The sequence below is a fragment of the Clupea harengus genome, chromosome 22 (genome assembly GCF_900700415.2).
Source record: "Clupea harengus chromosome 22, Ch_v2.0.2, whole genome shotgun sequence".
Classification (NCBI taxonomy): Eukaryota; Metazoa; Chordata; class Actinopteri; order Clupeiformes; family Clupeidae; genus Clupea; species Clupea harengus.
In genome coordinates, this window is record NC_045173.1 from 21,199,339 (window position 1) to 21,220,962 (window position 21,624).

The 21,624-nt window shown below is 48.1% G+C and overlaps 1 protein-coding gene across 3 annotated transcripts in view; it reads left to right on the forward strand.

Moving 5' to 3' along the window:
* inpp4b (inositol polyphosphate-4-phosphatase type II B) overlaps positions 1-21,624 on the forward strand; it is a 67,676-nt gene that overhangs the window by 20,523 nt on the left and 25,529 nt on the right. For all 3 annotated transcript variants that reach the window (XM_031559494.2, XM_031559495.2, XM_031559496.2), the window contains 4 exons: positions 1,295-1,425; positions 8,765-8,869; positions 11,177-11,285; positions 19,729-19,912. In XM_031559494.2, coding sequence (XP_031415354.1) covers positions 1,295-1,425; positions 8,765-8,869; positions 11,177-11,285; positions 19,729-19,912 — 529 coding nt within the window. The remainder of the gene's footprint in view (positions 1-1,294; positions 1,426-8,764; positions 8,870-11,176; positions 11,286-19,728; positions 19,913-21,624) is intronic.

Below are 21,624 nucleotides of genomic sequence, written 5' to 3' on the forward strand. Positions count from 1 at the left end.
CTTTTTTTCTTTGAAAGAATTAGGAGCTTCACTCTCATTTTGGAGATCTTAATCGCTCTGGCTTGAAGTATTAAGGGTACACATAGAACTGGAGCCGGAATTTACATGAGAATTAATCATTGTTCTCTATGGAAATTCTCTTCCAATTAAACAGGCGTCTGATCCTCTTATTAATGAGTCACATTAAAGTTGCCCCCTAAGCTGCAATACTGAGACACAGCCCACCTGTTCCACACCGATAAGCCCCTCCATTACCTATGTAAATCTAACTTTAGTTCTGCCCCACTGTGCAACTCCCCGCCGGCAGACCCACAATGCACCCGGCCAGTGCCGCAGCATACCAACAATACAGAACTACCCCTGGCGTGCTCGAGTGTTGTTTTTTCTTTGTTAGTTTCTCTTGGAAGGTAGCTGACAAATTGACTGGGGGGGGCAGCTTAATAGTCTCCTGTCTGCTGAGAAGTTTACTCCCTCCGCTTCGATCCTGGGCTGGGTTTAAGTGATTATTCCAAATAAGCGCAAAAAATGAAAATGAAAAACCATCTGGCTCACATATGAAGGGAGAAAGGGCATAGCATTGATAATACACCGTCAACAAAATCACTATTTCCTAAATATATTCCCACCTCACTTTAAGGAGATGAACTATGATTACTAGCCTATAGACTGGACTGATGTGCCATGAACACAGTAATTAGATTACGGCTCTTCTCATCCTAAACCAGCCCATTCTTTCCTAGTAGACTTGCCCAAATCCACTGTGTATGTGTGTGTGCCTTGTAGAGAAACAAACCAGTGCTTGTGTGCAACAGTGTCAGCTTGCCGCAGGCTAACATTTCCTCGCTACGATGCTTGAGACAGGCCTCACACTGGACCTCGCCATTAATGATAGCAATGTTGTACCACACTGTGCCTGCAGGCTGGAAAACCCACGCAAGAAGATAAAAGACAAACCGGCCAAGTAAAACAAGAGAGACAGGGAGAGAGAAGTGGGACAAAGTGAGCAGAGGAGAGATGACTAAATTGCCTATTACTGTTGATGGAGTCTGGCCGTGTGGGTATGTCTGTGTGGAGCAGGCTGCGTGGACTGAGGTTGTTCACTGGCTTTAGGCAAGGATTTACCCATTGATCTGAATGATTGCTCTATGCTGACAGCGGAGCAGGTACCAACTGAGAACAACACTGTCTCTCCAGCTGAAAGGCAAACTGAAAAAGAAACAGAACTGTGCCACGGAAGGACGTGCCCGTTTTTGTTATACTCTTGTTTACTCTCTCTCTCTCTCCCCTCCACCAGGATACAAGAGCTAAAGGACCTTGGAGAGCTGTCACCGCACTGGGACAACCTGCGTCGAGAGGTCATCACACGCTATGACCAGGTCATCAGAAGCTACCAAGAGACTCTGGAAGAGCTGGACAAGCTAACAGGTCAGTCTGCGCCAATGTTTAAAACCTCAAATGGCCCTGAATTGGATCCTTTGAAGTGAAACACTTCAAAACTGATATGGAGGAAAAGAAAGCATGGGATGGGAGGCATTTAATTATTAAGAATTGAGAAGTCATTTTAGTACTCTCAAGCAGAATGAGATAGGCATCCACTTGACTTGTCAGCTTTAGTCGAAAATAGAGCATGTCCTTTTTTCTTGACTCATCATTTTGCAGCAAATGTTCAGAAATGAGACTGAGTCATTTCAGAGATAAAGTAGAGCCAAACATGCTGAACTCAACAGTTCAGAATGTATTACAACGCCAAAGACATTCTGAACATGAGACAAACAAGGTGACAGTAAACGATAACATCCAAAAAGGAAGGTTGAAAAAAGTTTCCTTTTTAGAGACACTAAGTAGCTACCAATACACACACACACACAAACTCAAAAGCAACCACATAATTAAGCTCACCAAATAAACAAACACAAATCTCATGCATAAACACAAACACAAAAAGCACTCTCTTTTCCACGGCCCAGAACTCCTTCTACTCCTGGTTTTAGATGACAGTGCCTCGCCGGTGTCCTTGGTCGCCAAGCAGAACAGACTCTGTCTTCATCTGCATATCTCGCAGGGTGATCATCTGCGCTGCGTGCCTCTGCACTGCTGCTGCGCCTCTTAACTCGCCGCCAGGCCGTGTCTGGGCTCTGTAGAGATAGGCCAGGTGATGGACACGTCGGCGGGAAGAGCTTCAAAACTCTCGCTAACGTCTCTGGACTGTGAATCTGTGGCTGGCACTGACAGGCGTTTTGAAGTTTGACAGTAGGCAGACGGGGAGGGGAGGGGAGGGGAGGGGAGGAGGGCAGGGGAGGGGGAGGGGAGGAAATGAGACCTCATCGCTTTTTGATGGGCTGGGCTCAGTGCAAAAGCCTCAGGTCAAGTAGTTGCAGAAATGATTGGAGCTGGTCTGACTAATAGGTGAATAATTGATGAGTGTCGATTGGATTGGGATTCCTTGTCTGTCTGAGTGCGGGCTACATGCTCTCCGGAGGGCCGGTGTCGATTGGTTTTGTCGATCACTCTCCGGCCCCCGACTCTCACCTCCCTTTTTATGACTCTTTTCTCTCGCTCGTCTCCAGCGCCCTGGTTGTTTCGGTCTCTCGTCTCTTGTTCTCTGCTTTTTCTTTCGCTGTCTCGTATTCATTCTTTTTCTTTTCTTACTCTGTGCTTCACACTCATCTCTCTGTGTACTTCTTCTTGCTCTCTCTCTCACTCTCTCTCTCTCTCTCTCTTTCACTCTCTCTGTATCTCTTTTCCTGCTTTTGTATATCCTCTCCCTCCTGTTTGCTAGTTTGCTGTTGCTATGGCAACAACGTTTCTATTTGGATTGGTTTGAGGTAACAAAAGAGGGAGCAGAGTAATCTGATAGTTGAAGTGTCCATGCCTCTTAGGCTGTGACTTCCCCCTGACAAAATGTCAGATCATGGTTTGATGCTGTCCAGTGTGTGTGTGTGTGTGTGTGTGTGTGTGTGTGTGTGTGTGTGTGTGTGTGTGTGACACCCAATTCCATTTACCCAAATAGGCAGAGCCAGGCGGCAAGTACGTGTCAGCTTCCATGAGTCGTACATACATACTCACCCATGTATACACAAACATATACAGACACATTCACACACCTGTAAACACAAGCCTTCACAGAAACACATACCCTAATGCCACCTGTCTCAACATTCTTAATAAAGACTCTCTATCCTCCCCCTTAGCCCACCACTCTCAGAGAGCATTAGCATAAATATAAAAACACACACTGGCACGTGCGCATACACACACACACACACACACACACACACACACACACACACACACTCATACTCGAACACAAACACTCAACCACACACATATTTCTACCCATACTTAGACACACATATGTGCACACACAGAAACATGAATGCACAAACAAAGAAACTGAATTACATAGACACCCACACTCTGCTCCACAGTTGGCAAGCCCAAACCAGAAATAATATGTGTTTCATTGAGTTAGTGATTTCTGCTTGGGGCTCAATTGAATGGTCTGACTGTAATTTGCATCCAACCGCCATCGCACTCACACACACACACACACAAACTCACACACACAAACACACAAACACACAAACACACAAACAAACAAACAAACAAACAAACAAACAAACACACACACACACACACACACACACACACACACACACACAAACAAACAAACATACACATACACACACACACAAACACACAGTCATGGAAAAAAAGTCAGCTCCAAAAAAATCTGTCAGATTCAATTTTGTGGAGGAGATGGAATACCGATGGACAGTGCCATCCGTCTGGCCCTGGCGGTGGGGGAAGCTGATCATCTGGGTTGATCGAAGGGCAGGACAGAGCTCTGATGAGGTCTCAGTGAGGGGCCGTCACAGCGCCCAGTGACGGATGATGACGGGAGGGAGGGAGTGGGGAGGGAGGGAGTGGGGTGGGAGGGGGGTGGAGTGCGGTGGGAGGGGGGGTGGGTGGAGTGGGGAGCCTCGGGCCTCCTGACGGCTCCGCTGGGCCAGCTGCTGTGCCCTGCCCTTATCCGATTTGCTGTGTGGCAGCAACCTCACAGCTGATACTCTCCTCTGTCACTCTCCCTGTCTCTCTCCCTCCTCCTCTCTTTCCTGTGTGTGTGTGTGTGTGTGTGTGTGGATTGTTCACACTCTCTTTCTGTGATTTTGTAGGCATTATCCCCTCTCTGTCTTTCCCCCTCTACATCTGCCAGTCTCTTTCTCTCCAAACACTTCTGTCCATCTCTGTAATGTCCCTTTCGTGACATTAGCCTTCTTAAGACATGTCCTCTTCTCCTGCTGTCTCTTTTTTACTCTGTCTCTCCTTCACACACTCCCTCTGACTCCATCCCTCTGCTCCACAATGCACCAGTCTTGCTTTCTGTCTGTCTGTCTGTCTGTCTGTCTGTCTGTCTGTCTGTCTGTCTGTCTTTCTTTCTGTCTGTCTCTGTCTGTCTTTCTTTCTTTCTTTCTCTCTTTCTTTCTTTCTTTTTCTTTCCTTCCTTCTTTCTTTCCTCTCTCTGTCTCCTATGCGATGTTAGCCTTTCCTAAGGCAGTGTCTCCGGTGAGACGTAGTGCTAATCCCAGCCGCCCTGTGTCTGCAGCCCATTAATAATGAAGGCCACTGTTATTAAAGATGAAACTGGCTGTGTGGGCTGGGCGCCTACTGGTGGCTGGGCATTGGTGTGGTTTGCTCACCACTCAACACAAACATAGACACACACACACACACACACCCACACACACACACACACACACACACACACACACACGTTTAAGCATTCAGTCATACTTTCCATTCCATCTCTTTCCTTTTTTTTTCTTTTGTCTTCTCTTGAGTAGATGGGCTGATGACCAAATTGTTGATATTTCTGCTAGTTTTGTTCTGTAATTAGACCGGACTGCTGACCTGTATGCGCATTCGTGCGGATGCCCCTTAATGATGGCTTCCCTCTCCCTCTCTCTCCCTCCACTCTATCTCTCTCTCCCTCCACTCTCTCTCTCTTTCTCCCTCCCTTTTTCTCCCTCTCTGCACCTCCCCGCTCCTCCACATTCATGAATTAATCAGCGCCACTCTCCCAGTTTGCCGGCCAGTGGAATTAGAGTCTCCTAATCCTTTTAGCGTAGCGCGAGTCCCCCCCCCCGCCCGCTTCACCTTGCGTCTGCCTCGTCTCCACAGTCCCCGTTACGCCGCACGCACAGGAGCTGTAATCAGAGGCTGACGAGTGATTTGCCGGGGACTGGCGGACAGTCTGGATAAGTCCTTGGACTTGCAACGCAGGAGCTTTTGATAAGTCTCCACAGCATCCGTACGCCATGTTTTAAATTATGCTAAAAGATCTGAGCAGCTGAACTTTCGACCGGTGATCAATAGCGTTGCGTGTGTCTGTCCCTGGGATGTGGCCCTGTGTAGCACCAGCCCCTAGGGAGCTCATTAAAGCTCACACTTCCCCTCTTTCTCTTTTTACCACTCTCCCTCACCCGCACACTGTTTTAGTTCTACACCATCACTACACCAACACACACACACACACACACACACACACACACACACACACACACACACACACACGTATACACACACGCACACACACACACACACGCACACACAGCCCTAACTCACCAGCACGCACACCTTTGGACATAGACAGCACAGATCCACATGCATTTGCACGCACGCTCACAGACAGAGAAGAAGAAGAAGAAAGATGGCAGGAGAAAGAGAGATCTTTAAAGACCTGCTGGCTGCACAGCATGTGGGTGCTTTTAATAGAAATATAAAACCCTATCAGTGGGAGTGATGCCCCCTCACCCCCTCTCACGCTGAGCCGACTGGAGTGGAATCACAGGCCTCGCACATCCACCGGAGATAACACACCAGCAGGGAGGGCTAGGGGAGGGTTGACCTTCCACGAGTGCATTCTTTAAAAAGCACAGGTCTGGGCGGACTGTTTGCCCACCTTCCGTCCCTGAGGGTTTGCCTCTCATGCCAGACGTGCCCACTGGCCATCTGACCACCTCCTGCCGCTACCCCCCCCCCCCCACTCTCATCCACCAACCCCTCGCTCACCACCCCGTCTTCCCCTGGCCGGCCTCTCGGCTGCCCATCTGCTCCTCTCATGATCAGAGAAGGGATGAAGCCTCTGGAGCAGCGGTCTGATTCTACCTGGAGCTCAGCTCACACACGGATGTGAACTACGCCAGGCACAGATCTGGCACCGAATCTGCCGTGGGTCTGATATGATGTGCTTACTCTCATGAATAAACAGGGTGCAGACTAGAATTTGTCTCCGCAGAAAGGAACCCTCAGTAAGGTTCTTTTTAGAACTCTGAGGAAGGGCCTGTTTACAGAACCTGTCTGTTTACAGTGTTGGCACTGTGCTTGCCAGTCAGGTGAATGTGATGCTACTGCCAGACCTACCTTTTATTTGCTGAGCAGAGATTCCTTCTGGACTGGCTTATGGTGTGGTGGTGTGGTGAAAGCAGTGAAGGTGCACCGGTGAAAGTTCCACAATGCTGAGCCTGGTAGCAGGTTTTTGGACAAATCTTCTATTTGTAGAGAAAGACAGACTTAGACAGACAGAGACAGACAGAGAGGGGAGAGAGGAAAGGAAGATATTGTGGCTATGGCTTGCCAAGTGTGTGGGTGACACTTGAGGCACCATCTTAGCAGCTGGGGGTCACCCCCCTCCACACATACACACCCACACACATCCTGCCCTATCCATGGGCACACACCTGGGCAAACAGATGGGGGATCTGATGGGGGCTAATGTGTCTGCCACGCCTCGGTGGCCCGGCATCATTAGCCAGAGTCCCAGGTGGCTTCACCCCGATGGTGGCTTCACCTTTGCCCATGACTCAGACGTCAGCCTAAGAGGGGTGACATCTTACTCACAGATGGCATTAATATGTTTGCATGACATTGCACTGTTCAACAAAACATGGCGTCTGAAGTGCTCAAAGAGAAGGGTCAGGAGGTCAGCGTCGAGCCCCGTCACTCCGCTTTGAGCACCTGCGCCCATTAAGCTCTGTGAACATGTGGACGCAGGAAGCACACTGGCACAGCGAGAGCCTTGGTGCGCACACTCTCGTTTATGGCATTCCTGTAGATTGGCAGACTGTTTGGCTACAAACACCAGATCTTAAATTACCAAATGACTGCACAGTGACAACTGCTGCCAGCTCTGGATTAGCTGTCCAACACCAAAAGACTTTATAACCTTTTACCTGTTTACAAAATAGTCATGTAATTACCCAGAAGCCTCCCAAATAGAACTTCCACTACACTCTGTATGCTGGAGAAGCTATGACAACTCAGCTGGCAAAATAGCCTGGATAACATTGGGGTAGTGAGTGTAGCATCCACACATATGGCTTCAAAAATGCTACCTCATATATACGTGTGGGTCTCTGTGTGTGTGTGTGTGTGTGTGTGTGTATTTGTATCCGTGCATATATGTGTGTGTGTGTGTACACGTGTGTGTGCACGTGTGGTAGGGTGGCTGGAGGGTAACCAAAAAATGTTTTGGGAGGAATCGGACATTATTACTTCAGTCTACACTACACTACTCTACAGTCATTATTGCAGATGTAACTTCCTGGGTGTGAAGTGCTGTAAACGTGTTGACGGGCCGGTGTAAGGTCCTGAGAGCTTGAAGTGATCCTCATGCCAGTACCTCTCCTCTCTTCTCCTCTCCTCTCCTCTCCTCTCCTCTCCTCTCCTCTCCTCTCAGCTCAGCTCTTCCACTGCAAGCTGACACCTGTTGCACTGCAGTGCCAGCTAATCACTCGGGAAAGACCTCAATTACATCTTTAACTAGCAAGAACAGACTACAAAAAGGAATAAATTTAAAAAAATGAGTATCATTTGCATATGTCAGATATCAGCTGGAAGTATAGGGCACAGAAGGCAGGTGGTGATTTCCAGCCACAAAGACTCAGCTTTATCTTCAAGTTTTAATTGGATGTTTGTATGAAGCAGGTGGTGTGAAAAGCCACCAACAAATAAATACATATATTTGCTTGTAGATTAAACCCATGCCTTACAGCACAAATTAACAGGTCTTTATGGCAGGTTTATCGGAAATCTTATGAAATTATTGTTTTTCGAAACACAGTGTCCATAGAGTCCATAAGGGTATTATATAACTGTTTAACGAGCAAAGACTATATTGGGTCTAATTGGCATCACAGACCATCTCGGGTCTCATATCTTGATGTTGTTGGATGTGCAAGTTCAGTGTCAGGGATGAACACCAATGCTGCTCAACGTGCTGAAGCGGCCGTGCATGCTTTTAAAGCCTTCGCTAAAGCCCGGGTTTGTTGTGTTTGTTCTTTTGATGTTTCATTTAAATGCTTTGTAAATTTAATGAGGCCGTCTTTGGCGGCGCCGAAAAGTGCTAATGACATCAGTGGGATATGCAGTGGATCAGTGACTCCCTCACAGCTTACTAAGCTGTCTGGCGGTCCACCCAAGCTCACACTGAAACACCAGATGCGCTCCTCAGCCGCGTTAGGAGCTCTCTGAAAACATCAGATGGCAACGTTTGGCTGTGTGCGCGTTTTAAAAAAGCCAGATGGTTAAGTAGTCAAAACCCACACTATGAGTGTTTAAGCTCACCTGAAGGCCAGTAGCCACTTCCATGAAATGAATGCCTCGGTGAGTTGTGTGTCAGTAGGGTTAAGAACCTGTTTGCAACGTAATGCTAAAGGTCGCGCCTTGTGCTTAACTGGCCAACTTTTTTCTTGTTTGTGTTCAGGACCCTCGTTTAAGCCCAGCTGCAGCAAAGCTCAGAGGTATCTGGAGTTCATCCCAATCAACCTGCACACCCAGAGGATGAGGGTCACCTGCCCCAGGAGAACAGGTATGCTGCCCAGCTCTCTCTGACCCTCTGTGGCCAGCCTCCTCTCCTCTCTGCTGAACACACACACACACCCATACGGTACACACACACACACACAAACACGCGCATCACACAATGGCCCTGTCCTGCTGTCCTCCTCCTGAGATGGAGAAACTAAAAGCAAAAAGAGAAAGAGGGACCAAGGGAGAGCAAGAAAAAGAAAGAACATAAGAAAATCCTGGGGAGGTAGAGAAGGAACATGACACACACTGAGCATTGTACAAGAGGAGAGAGAGTCGAAGAGCATGTTAGACAGAGGGGAGGAGGGGGAGGGGGGTAGAGGGAGGCGAAACGAGAAGGAAAGTGTCTTGCTGTCTTCTGGAGAGTCTTTTGGGCACTGCCCTCTCACGCCTCACTTCCTGCCTTGTCAAGATGGTGGCAGGCGGCAAACTGTCAGCATGGGAGGGGTCACAGAGAAGGGGTGGGGGGTGGACTCTGTCAGCATGGGAGGGGTCACAGAGAAGGGGTGGGGGCTGGACTCTGGCTGCATGGGAGGGGTCACAGAGAAGGGGCGGCGGGGTGGACTCTGGCTGCATGGGAGGGGTCACAGAGAAGGGGCGGGACTACGGGGTGGACTCTGGCTGCTGCTGCTGCTGCTGCTGGGTGGACTTTAATGAAGGCAGACAGGAGGGCGACTCACTATTTCGGACCCCACACATCTTCTGAACAGAATCCACATGGGATGGCAACTCCTTCAGCAGATTTCACATCACACGCGCACACACACTCAGAAAGATACAGACACCCTCACACAGACAGACACAGACATGCATACACCTCTCTCCCTTTCTTCATAGCCTGCTACTGCAAGTGTCCAGTCCATTGCTGGCTCCGTCCACCTTTTAATTTTTAACAAAACATGCACATGAAATCAGAACCTTTGCTACAAACATTCAAATGAGACAGACTATAATAAATGTCACGAAGATCAAGTAAAGTCATCTCAACAGGCAGAGTGGAGCCCAGAAGTGGCGAAAAAAAAAATCAGGGCTGTCGGGGTGAACTCAAATGCCATCTCTGTGCTGGCTTTAGTCCATATCTGTGTTTCATTCGGATAGATAGTTTAAAGGCTGTGCATTCTCATCAGTCTTCAGGCACTGTCAGCGTAGGGCTTGAAAGTCACAGTGACTGCACTACATTGGATTGTATGCTGCATTGTGTGAAGCTTCTTCATCCTCTGGCTTTGATTGCCAGCATCTGTGGTGGTGTCCTGGGGGGGGGCGCTAAAAGGTTATGAAATCTATGCACGTCAGTCTTTTGATCTCGACCCTCCTCATTTGGCTCCACTGCTCCAGCTCCCAGTAGACCCCCTTTTATTTCAGAGGCGATGCGCACCGCACTCTTGTCTGCGGAGCGTAGGAAAATGACAGACCGTGTGTGAGTGCATCTCGTGTTTTGCCCCGTCTTCATCTACAAATGAAAAGGGAAAAGGGGGGGCGGGGCGTTCTGTCTATTGTCTATTGATCACAAGGAACATAAGACAGGATGAAAGATGTTCACCTTGGCAACCTGCCCACCAACCCCCCACTCTTGCACCTCTCCTTATGAGGAAGAGTAGTCATTAAGTGGTCAGTAAAATGACTAAGTGATGCCCCCTTGTGGCAAAGCATGTGAATAGCAACTCATCATATGAGCCCCCTCGAACTAACTGCTCCATGCTCCTGCCCCTGCATGAACACCCCCCCCCCCCCCCCCCCAGCCCCCTCCTCATGCCATCTCTGACCTCCAGATAGACTCCTCCAACCCAGACTGGGACTGTGCCAGATTAGTGCAGTTGTCTCTGTAAAACACCATGAGAGAGTACACACGGTACCTGGTCCTATATAATTACATCTGCATTCAACTCAACTGAATTGACATGATTGAGGAAAAGCAAAAATGCAGAGTTCATGGTGCTGCAGAGTTTATGAGTCGGATGAACACTGTTGCTCAAGATAGTCTGCTATGCTAACTCACACACACACACACACACACACACACACACACACACACACACACAATGGAGCCAGTTATTAACAGCGCAACACCATTTTACGACATGTAAGCACAATACAGCATGGCATGGCATAGCATAGCAAGGCTGTGGCGTGTCTTTTATTACCTGTGATGAACTATGGGTGAGGTTTTGAATGGGGTTGTATTTAAGTTATCTTGGGAACAGCTGCTCCTGCTACCACTACAGGCTGGAGACTGGGGTATTTAACTATGGGTTTGTGTAACAGAGGCGTCAGGAGGCTCAGCTTGACCTTTCAACCGTGTCCTCTGCAGATGCCTTCTATGACATCATCACAGTGGGGGCTCCGGCTGCGCACTTCCAGGGCTTCAAGAGTGGCGGGCTGCAGAGGCTACTGACCCGTTATGAGAGCGAGAAGAAGAGGTGAGCGCACTCTCGCACGCACACACGCACGCACACACGCACACACGCACATACGCAAACGCACACACACACAAACACACACATTGCCCAACAGAGAAAACGTGAAGGCTTGACAACATGGATACCCGACTTCTATCCTTTTTTAGACCTTTGTCAGGTTTTTTAATGGCACACACGACACACTGGAACACACACGTGCATATATGGAGGCGATATAGGACACACACACACACACACACACACGCAGGTAAGCCTGAGGTCGCGGTGAATTTATTTTCTGCTTTTTCCCATCCTGGACTGTCCTTCCTCAAGGACCCCCCAGGAGCAGTGGGCAGCTTGTAGCGCCCGGGGACCAAGTGAAGTGAACTGTCCATCTTTGGTCAGGGATGGACATGAGTTCTGTTGTTTTGCATGTTTTTTCTGTTGGGGTTCTTAGTGGAGGAAACCCCTTGTGAACACGGGGAGAACATGCAAACTCCACACAGAAAGGCCTGGGAGATAGCCCACTTGAGCACTGTGCACTCTGGGGAGGACCTGCCCCCCAGAACCAACAGCGCCCCATGTGGGAATCGAACCCGTGACCTTCTTGCTGTGAGGCGGCAGTGCAAGCAGTGCAAGCAACTGAGCCACCGTGCTACATACTAATACATACTCACACACATATGCACAATTCTGAGTGGAAGCAGACCATCACACATACACATTCACACATACGGTCCACTGAGCTCAGACACACACAAGGATAGACACACACCAGAGACACATGCTTGAGCAATTTCCATTGCGTACGCAAACTATTTACTGCATGTAAACAACCACACATGAGCACACACATACACAGCTCGGTAAGCTCAGGAGGCTTTTAGAAGACGTGCCAAAAGATGAAGGGATGAGAACTCTCATTCGCACACAGAAAATGAGAAATCAGAAGGAGGAAGTGTGGACACACACACACACACACACACACACACACACACACACACACACACAGATGATGGCAGACGGCATACACACATGAGCAGATGCTGAGCACACAAGAACAGATGACAGCACATGTGCCATCTTTCTGATACACACAAGTGTCATCCTACTCAAGAGTTATGGCGGGTGACCTCTGCGAGTCACCTTTTAAAAGCTACGGCTGGCTCCGATCCCCCAGTGTGTCCTCATCAGGCAGGAAGTACATGAAAAAGCAATCCAAAGAGAGAGAGGGCATGCGCTCAATTATCCTGCCCAGCCACCGAGGCCCCGGCCTGGGCACTGATCAACAGCCCACCTGAGACCCTCCACCCTTCACTTACCCTTGGAACATGCTTATCCTCCACCTCTTCCATCTTTCCCCCCATCTCCTCCTCCTCCTCCTCCTCCTCCTCTCCCCACCGCTTCCCCACGCAGCACACTCATAGTGCTGGTCTCCAACTGGCAAGGTATATAAATATCAGCTCCTTAATATTCCACAGGAACCAAGTGTCATGCTCACAAGTGTGTGTGTGTGTGTGTGTGTGTGTGTGTGTGTGGGTGTGTGGGTGGGTGGGTGGTCGGGTGATTGCGTGCGGCGTTCATATGCTGTAGACCATGTTCTTGGCCCCCTGAGGAGTCTCCGTACACTTCTGTATCAGCCATGATTCAACCAAGCCTCTGATTCAGTTCCTGCCTCCTCTCTTAACAATGTCACCCTCTGCATATTTCTGTTTTTCTTCCTCCTCTTCTTCCCCTCCCTCTCTCTTTGATGGTTCAGCCCTGTTTAATTAGAGAGACAGTGCCTGTCTGTTGGGGGCATGGTGTCTAAATCAGCAGCAGGAGGCTTCAGGAGGAGCTGAGGCAGAGTGTGTGGACAGCCTTATTTTTCACCCTGGCCTCCTCCCGCTCTAATAAGATATCTGCAGTCATAAAGTCTGCCTTTCCACTCCGCTGTTCCCCTATGCATCTCTACCCTTTGATGTAAAGTTTGTGGCAAATGCCACTTCTCTTGTGAGTCGTTATTTATAGCCATTTTTTTTGCCTGTGAACAGAAGCCGCTCCAGTCTTCGCCTGAACTCTTTGTGCTAGACAGTGTTTGTAACTGACTCTAGACCAGTCATTTGCTGGCTGTTGGCTTAAACTTTGATGTTATTTGTGAAGACTTGTGTAATGTCAGGACTAGTGGCTTGTTGCTCCGTGAGTGTTCGTGTTGACGGGATGTGTCTAGACCAGGAGAAAGAGGGAATGGAGCAGACCCTAACTGAGAAGGGAGGCCAGTGTTTTCCTTGCCTGCCCAAGCAGCCCATTTTTGTTGTCTGTTGTCTTTTTTTGGGGTGTGCCCTTGCAAATAGGTGTCTTCAATATAGAGAGACAAGTATGCTGGCCATGGAAGTATGTTGAGTTAACCTGTTGGCTCATACACATATTTGGGGGCTGAAGACATTGACTCTTCATTGGAGTGTTCTGCAAAGATCTGTTATGATTTGTTTTTTTGTGTGAACAAGCTGTAGAAGCCTCAAATATTTTTTTACCTTTAAGGTTATAGCCTGAAGACTTACAAAGGAGCGCCTTAGGACAAACTTTTAATGTTGTAAGTTCAACTTTCGATGAGTTCTTTCATTGTTTTAGACTTTTTTCAAAGTGTGTCCATTGTAAAATAGTGGTGTGGTGACTTTGTTAGTGTGTTTTCAAGCATTGTAGATAGAGGTTCTTTGCACCCTATGGTGCTTTTGCTCATTAGAAAGATCCAATTAGCTGAACAGGAGCAAGGAGTCACTGCGGACCGGGAGAGTTTTGGAGGGGCCCAGGAGCTTTTTCATGCCCAAGTGCTCATCCACAGTGGCACGAGGACGGGCAGTCTATCTCCCAAGCATGCCCCGGCGAAAAGCAAAGGCAAGCATATTCTCCCCAGAGTTCACTGGAGTGAAATCAGTTTTTTGGAGAGAGAGCGCGATTGTATGGGGATTAATGCACAGACGAGATAGAGCGCTTCCTCTTTTGTTTTTATGTTTGACTTGGCTAATGACTCTCTGTGGCTTCAATTTTTCCAATTTTCTGCCTGGCTAGTTGAGTAAGCCTCAGCAAAGCCCAGTTACGTCCAACCCCAAATCAAGTGGTTTGTCAGTCATCCGCCAAAGTGGAAAAATATTGCGTGCCATCACAGGTGACCACACAGGAACACGGATGGCTATGATTTATATTATTCCAAATTAATGTTAGGACTTAACCGTATCTGTATGTATTGAGTGGCCAATAGATTGCTCATAAAGACAAATCCCTGAGTAATATTCATCTACCTCGAGATACAGTTATGTGTAGTGATGTCAGGATTGGATATCTGCTCCATGTATAATGATATATAGTAAGTGCTTTATATGAATGCAGTAAGCCGTAAGCCCTACTGCAGGCGGCATAAACGTATCTTATTTAACTGAGATTTGTATATCTCTTCTGACAGGGTCGTTCTCCTAAAATGGCAACGTGATTAAAAAACGAGCAGTAGGCAAGATGTGAAACTCTGTCCTTCAAAGCGGCATTGATTAATCAAAGCAGAGAGCTGGACCGAGACAAAGCAGGGGAAAAGGCTAAGAGGAGAGACAGGGGAGCAGCGCTGGAGAAGAGAAAGGGATGGTGGAAGAGAAATGAAAAAAGAAAGGAAAGGTGTCGCCACAAGCCTAATAAAGAAGCCATCCATCTTTTGTTCCCATTACATTGTGCAGTTCAGAGGGGTGGAGGTGGAGGGGCCAGGGATGGGTAGTGGTGTGGGTGGGTGGGTGGGTGGGTGGGTGGGGCGCTGGAGCTGATCTCATCACTGATGCATTATGGCCGAGGTGCCATGGGTCACTCGCTCACTGCAGTCCGCCACGCACCGTAGCCATCACCACGGCAGCCGATGGGCCGGCCAACTCAGAAGGACCAATCAATACCGCCACATAAAGGTTCCCAGAAGCCTCGCTCTCTCTCTCTCTCTCTCTCTCTCTCTCTCTCTCTCTCTCTCTCTCTCTCTCTTTCTCTTTCTCTCTCTCTCTCTCTCTCTCTCTGCCCTGAACCTGGGCAGTTAGATCTCATTAATACATGCATATCTCTTTCTAGAAAGGAGGCTTTATTCCCTTTTAATTGTGCCCGGCAGGCATGGCTGAAGAGCCAATCCCTCTTTTAAAAGGCGCCTTCTGCTTCCCTTAAGGCGTCTACAGTCAGATGAATGTTTCTTCTAGGGCTGGATGGGGAGATGGCTGTGTGTGTGTGTGTGTGTGTTAAGGTCCAGGTGCTGAGACTGGTTCATGGTTACAGTACATACAGTGATGTAATTTCACCGTGTGTGTGTGTGTGTGCATGTGTGTATCTGTCAGTTCAGGAGGATGAAGTGGTTTTGTTTGTGTGTCTAGGGGATATTTGGAAAGAACTGAAACAGGCACAGCTCCTCTCTCTCTGGTATATCACACCTGTTATGTGGCCAGCTGTGTGTGTGTGTGTGTGTGTGTGTGTGTGTGTGTTGGTGTGAACTATTAGCGTGTAGTCTAACAACTATTGCAGGCACGGCTGGTCACCCTAGGAACTTGTCCCCAATTTATGAGGTCAGTGTGTGCGTGCGTGCGTGTGTGTGCGTGTGTGTTCTTTTTATGTGAATAATGAACATCAGCAGACACAGCTGGTCACTGAATATATATTGCCTCTGTTTACAAGGTCAAGTTTGTGTGACCGTGTGTGTATGCTCCATGTGTGCCAAGTTGGCTTCAGTCAACACAGGTGGTCATACCAGTTTTGTTGCCCTTATTTATGAGATCAGCAATGTGTAAGAGAGTACTGCACTGAAGGACACACCTGGTCACAACAAGCTTTCCTCACTTTATAAGGTGGGGGTGTATGTACACTAGGTTTCCACGTCAGCACTGTAGATATTCTAAGAAATTATAATTAGCCCTCACTGCAGTCAAATGTAAATACTGTGTGTAAATTGTAATGCTGCACAGGATTTCAATATTGTAGTACAGACTGTGCATACTGTGTATGCAGAACAGCTGTTCTTATGCTTACATCTCAGTGGTTAAGCATTACCCTACACCACCACCATCTTGTCTTCTATCAATAGTTTCTGTTCCTGATTGATCTTGTCTGGGACCTGTACTTTCAGGCTGTCAGAACCATAACAGTGCGATGCGCACTAAGCTGCTGTAGCCTTAGATCAGTGGGCACACACACACACACACACACACACACACACACACACACACACACACACACACACACACACACACACACACACACACACATGCACACTGGGCACCAGGCTGCTCCCATTTGCAGGCTCACACCACACTCTGGGGCTAGGAGAGACCCTCATTAATTCCCTCTCTCTTTCGTTGCTGTTGTCTATCTTGTTCAATCTAAGTTTCCTGCTTCTCTCTCTCTCTCCCTCTTTCTCTCTCTCTCTCTCTCTCTCTCCCTCTTCTCTCTCTCTCTCTCAATTAGTGATGTGCATATGTGGGACCAGAGCTTGATTGCGGAGACGAGCCTGTTGTTTCTCCCACTCATTACAATCATATACAGACTCCCATTGATCATTGATTATGAACACCAGGGGGGCGGTTCTCAGTCTGCTGTCCTTGAATGGGCAGGGCCTGCAGCCGGAGGCACGGAGGGGATGGACGTGCTGACTGCTCGGGTGCGAACAAGCTGCTTGGCCCCCTGAGGTGCCCAGAGACAGGAGGAGTTGCTTTGGTCCGGGTGGGATAATGTGTTCCTTTCATTTTGTAATATTCATCTCTGTGTCTCCCTCTCTCTCTAACTCGTTCTTTTTTTTCTCGCCCTCTTATACAACACTGTGAGAGGTTAGAGGACTAGACAATTAAGTGGCGCCGTGTTCTAGAGCTGCATGATTTCCACTTTGCTGCAGTAAATTGATCCATAAAGTATCCCCCTACTTGCTTGCATGGTTTGCACCCCGTTCCGTTTAATGGCTCTGGCCATCAGTTTAAACAGCCAGCAGTGTGGACTGTGTTGTGTGAGCCGGTTTGTTTCTTTTCCTGGCTGCCTTGCTGTTGCTCCGTCTGAAATCCCGGCCGTGCAAAAGCCATTGGACTGCCAGCCCTGATGATCCCCTCCTCGCTAACGAGACTCCCTGAATGTGAATCCCCAGCCCTTTCCCGACACTCAGAGTCATTATCCATCGTGCAGGTAAAACACTGGCCAATAGACCCAGCTGAATTATTCAGTTCCGACGGGCCCCCGTGAACGTTTTCCCACTCATCAGCTCAGTACTGTGGTGGCATGTTAGCGTGTTTGGTAATAGCCTCGGTGGTGGGCTTCGCTGACGGAATAACTTAGAGGCAGAGAGAGAGAGAGATTGGAAAAGATGGGAAGAGATAGTCAGAGACATGGAGACAGAGATGGCAGTGTGAGGGTACTCTGCTGACCCATTAGAATATTTCACCCCCATTTTGGAATGTGTTTTTTCTCTTTAAGCAAAGAGCTTTGATTTGCCACGAGCAGTGGTGGGTGGCTATCCTCCCGGGAGCTAATTAGACAGATGACTGGCCCGGCAATTCCCCCTACTGGCTACTAGAAAACCCTCATTTTACCCTTCTCTCTCTCTCTCTCTCTCTCTCTCTCTCCCTCCCCGTCTTTCTCCTTCCTTCATCCTTCAGTCACTCTGCTGCTTCCTCTCTTTGCTCCCTCACCATGGTTCTGCAGTGGTGTTGGGCAACAGGTGTGGCCTTTTGTCACATGTTTGATTGCAGCTGTAGGAACTTAAGCCACCCAATCAGAGTGAACAGGATGGCCACAGGCTCTGCTCAGCACGCCGCTTTGTTATTAGTCAGTCATGCCTGAGGGCAAGGCTGCAGGCTCTGGCCTAGATAGAGAGGGAAGGGGAGAGAGAGAGGGAAGGAGACTCACAAAGAGATAAGGTGCAGGAGAGCCAGAAAGATGGAGGGAGGGAAGGAAGGAAGGAAGAAGAGAAAAGCAAGGAAGACAAATAGTTCTTTAGAACAGACAGATTAGGAGAGTGAGAGGGGAAAGACAGGAACTGGAGATCAAAGACAAGGAGATGAGGGAGAGGAGGTCCATATTGAGATGTTAGAGCTGTAGCCTGAATGTTTTCTGATGGCACACCTCAGTCCCACAGAGATATCTATTGGGAGAAGATGAGAACCAGGATCAGTAGCAGATTTGTCAGTAATTAGTCATTGATTGTTTGTCGTCTTTTCTTCATTGGCCGAGATCAGTTCTTTCAGGTCTGGCATTAGGAAGACCCATAGAAAAAGTGTTTATGTGGTTTTATGTTTTTCCCAAAAATGTTGTTGTTGTTGCGAGTGGCTCATCTACCCAGCCTCTGAAAGCGCTGAGGTGTTGAATAGACCTCATGCTTTTGGGAGTTATTTGTGACTTGCCTCCAACCCGACAGATCAATAATCATTACTTTTTCCAAATGGACAACCTGATTACTTGGCCTCCAAAAGATGCATGAACCTTTTATGTAAGTTGGGCCACATCGATCCAGGAGGGAAACATGAATCTATTCCTAGAGTCTACCAGCAAATCTGTGGACCTCAGGAAAGTCAACGGATGGCCATTGATTGGGTCTACACACCACCCATTCGAACCCACATCCTCATCGATTTGGGTGTGTGGACCAATAAAAGGCGTAAAAAATAATCATGTCTCTGCAACATTCCTTGCGTCAGCTGCTGCTGTGTTGCATGTAACATGTATCTTACCCAGGACATTAAAGTGATTTACCCTCATTTAATGTGCACCGTCTCCCCTACAGAGGGCTCAATTAAGGGAGCCATTCCTCCTGCTCATCTGTCATGAGAACATGGCTAAGCCACTTAAACCACAAGCCTCGATTCAGAGGCAGACCCATCAAAGTGATTTTTTCCCTCTAACAAACGGACCCCCCCACCCCCACCCACACACACTCACTAACTCTCTCTCTTTCTCTCTATTGTCTTTCCATTCACAACCTTTAATCATTTGTTCCTTCGTTCTCTACCTTTACTCTTAAGTTTCTTCCCTATCTCTCGCCTACAGTAGGTACACACACACACACACACACTGAAAATGTGCTCATTGACATGTGCATCTACAAATACCTGCCAATACCAGTGTCATTAAACACTACTTTTTCTACAGCTGATATAGCCTCCTATAAGCATTTATTTACTTCATATACTGTGCCTCAACCTACCCAACTCTTGCATTGTGCATTGTATCTGTGTCGCTCTTCACTATTACTACACCTGACCCTCTCAATGCATCAACTTCTCACATTCACCACTGCATTATTTTTGACACATATAACGGAATCTGAATGTCGATATCCTATCTTGACAAGAGAGTAAATGTAATCATCTCTCTCTGTCTGTCTCTCTTTCTTTCTTTCTCTCTCTCTCTCTCTCTCTCTGGCTGTCTCTCTCTCGCTCTGTCTCTCTCTCTTTCTCTCTCTCTCTCTCTCTCTCTCTCTCTCTCTCTCTCTCCACAGCTACAGTACAGCGTACCAGTGTATCTACTACTCTCCGGAGCAGACGGCTAGGGCGAGGGATGTGCTGGGGAACCTGAGCGAGCTGCAGCCCCTCATCTCCAGCCTGGCCGACCGGCTGCTGCAGGCTGCCCAGCAGCGCTCAGCCGATGCCCTGAGGGACACCCTCAAGAGCCTCGCTGAGAAGGTGAGTCCCCCTCGCCCAAACCCACTGTCCTCAGCACTTCACAGCCCAGCAGTCACTCCAGCTAAGACAGGGGGAGAGACTAAGTGCACACAGGAAGTAGAAAGAGAAAAACACTTCCTGTTACATTGCGACCGAAATAAAAGTCCCTAAATGCAAACAGCAGCATGACATGTCACAGCCTGCCATAATTTAAGGGACAGCCACTAAAGAAAAAAAAATATTAAATAAATAACAGATTAAAGTCTTACTATTTTTTTTATCTTCTTTTTTATTTATGTATAGATGTTTTTCTTATTATTTGTATTTATTTATTTTATGCTTACACATATATTTTATTTCTTGCACTATAAAATGACATTACATTACATAAAATACTGCCATGCTGTAAATAGTCTGGAAATGATGGTATTGAGGAAATATACTCCCACTACTACCTACCCAGAAGTACTCTTCACTCCCCTATTCTCTTTACTGTTTCATTCTTTTCTGTCTTCATTCTCCTCATAAGAGAAAGGAACATCTGATGTGTCATCGTGGTTGTTTATGTATTTGTTTCTTTCTTTCTTTCCTTTTTGTCTTTTACATTCCCTTTGCCTTTCAGTTGTCGTTGTTCATCTCATCTCCTCTCATTCTCCCTCCCTCCTCTCCAACACTCCTTTCCTCTCCCCTCAAGCCTACCCACACACCCCATCTGAGGGCCCCTGCAGGTTCTCTCAACGCCCCCCGCGTGTTCCTTTAAAAGCACAATAAGTGTGGTGTCCCAGCTCTGCTGTCCTCTTTGCCCTACTGGTGGAATGAGATATGAGCCCTGCCCCACAGCACAGCAGGCTTAGAGATACCTTGTCCACCTCTGTGTGTGTGTGTGTGTGTGTGTGTGTGTCCTTCTCCTGTCAGTCCTGTCACTGTCCCAGGTGTAAACTGGTGCTTTGTCATGTGTTGCTGAACCCCCATCAGGTGTCTGTCAGCAGCTCATCACTCAGATTACCTCCTCACAGCAGCATCAGCAGCTTCAGGCTCCAGCTGACATTAAAGCCTTAAAGTGTGTGTGTGTGTGTGGTGTGTGTGGTTTGTGTGTGTGCGTGTGATTGTATCTGTATGTGTGTGCTCTGTGTGAGTGTGAGCCCATGTGAATGTGTCTGGATGTGTGTGTAGGACAAGTATGTCTTCATTAGTGTGTGTCTGTGTCTGTGTGTGTGTGTGTGTGTGTGTGTGTGTTTGTGTGTAGACCCCAGCAGCGACTCTTCAGCCTGGCTGCCACTGAGGCTGGGCAGGTTTATAGGCTCTGCTGTTTTTATATCTGCGTAATTAATGGAATCCATCTGGCCCTGTCAGTCTGTGGTTCGCTGCCGAGAGACGGCTGGTGTCACAGCAGAGCGGGGGCCCAATCAACTGCTTTAATTGGTACATTCACTCTATCAATGTCTCCAACACACACACACACACACACACACACACACACACACACACACACACACACACACACACACACACACACCTCTTGATTAGAAGAAGCGCCCGTGAAACAGCGTGGTCAGCGGTTGGCCCAGCTCTGATTGAAATGTCAAGCTGGGTGTTGGTGTGGGGTGATGGTGGTCTATGTGTGTGTGCACGTGTGTGTGTGTGTGTGTGTGTGTGTCTGTGCGCATGCCTGTGTGCGTGCATTCATGTGCATGAATGTGTATGAATTATTGTGTCAATGTGTGTGCGTTTGC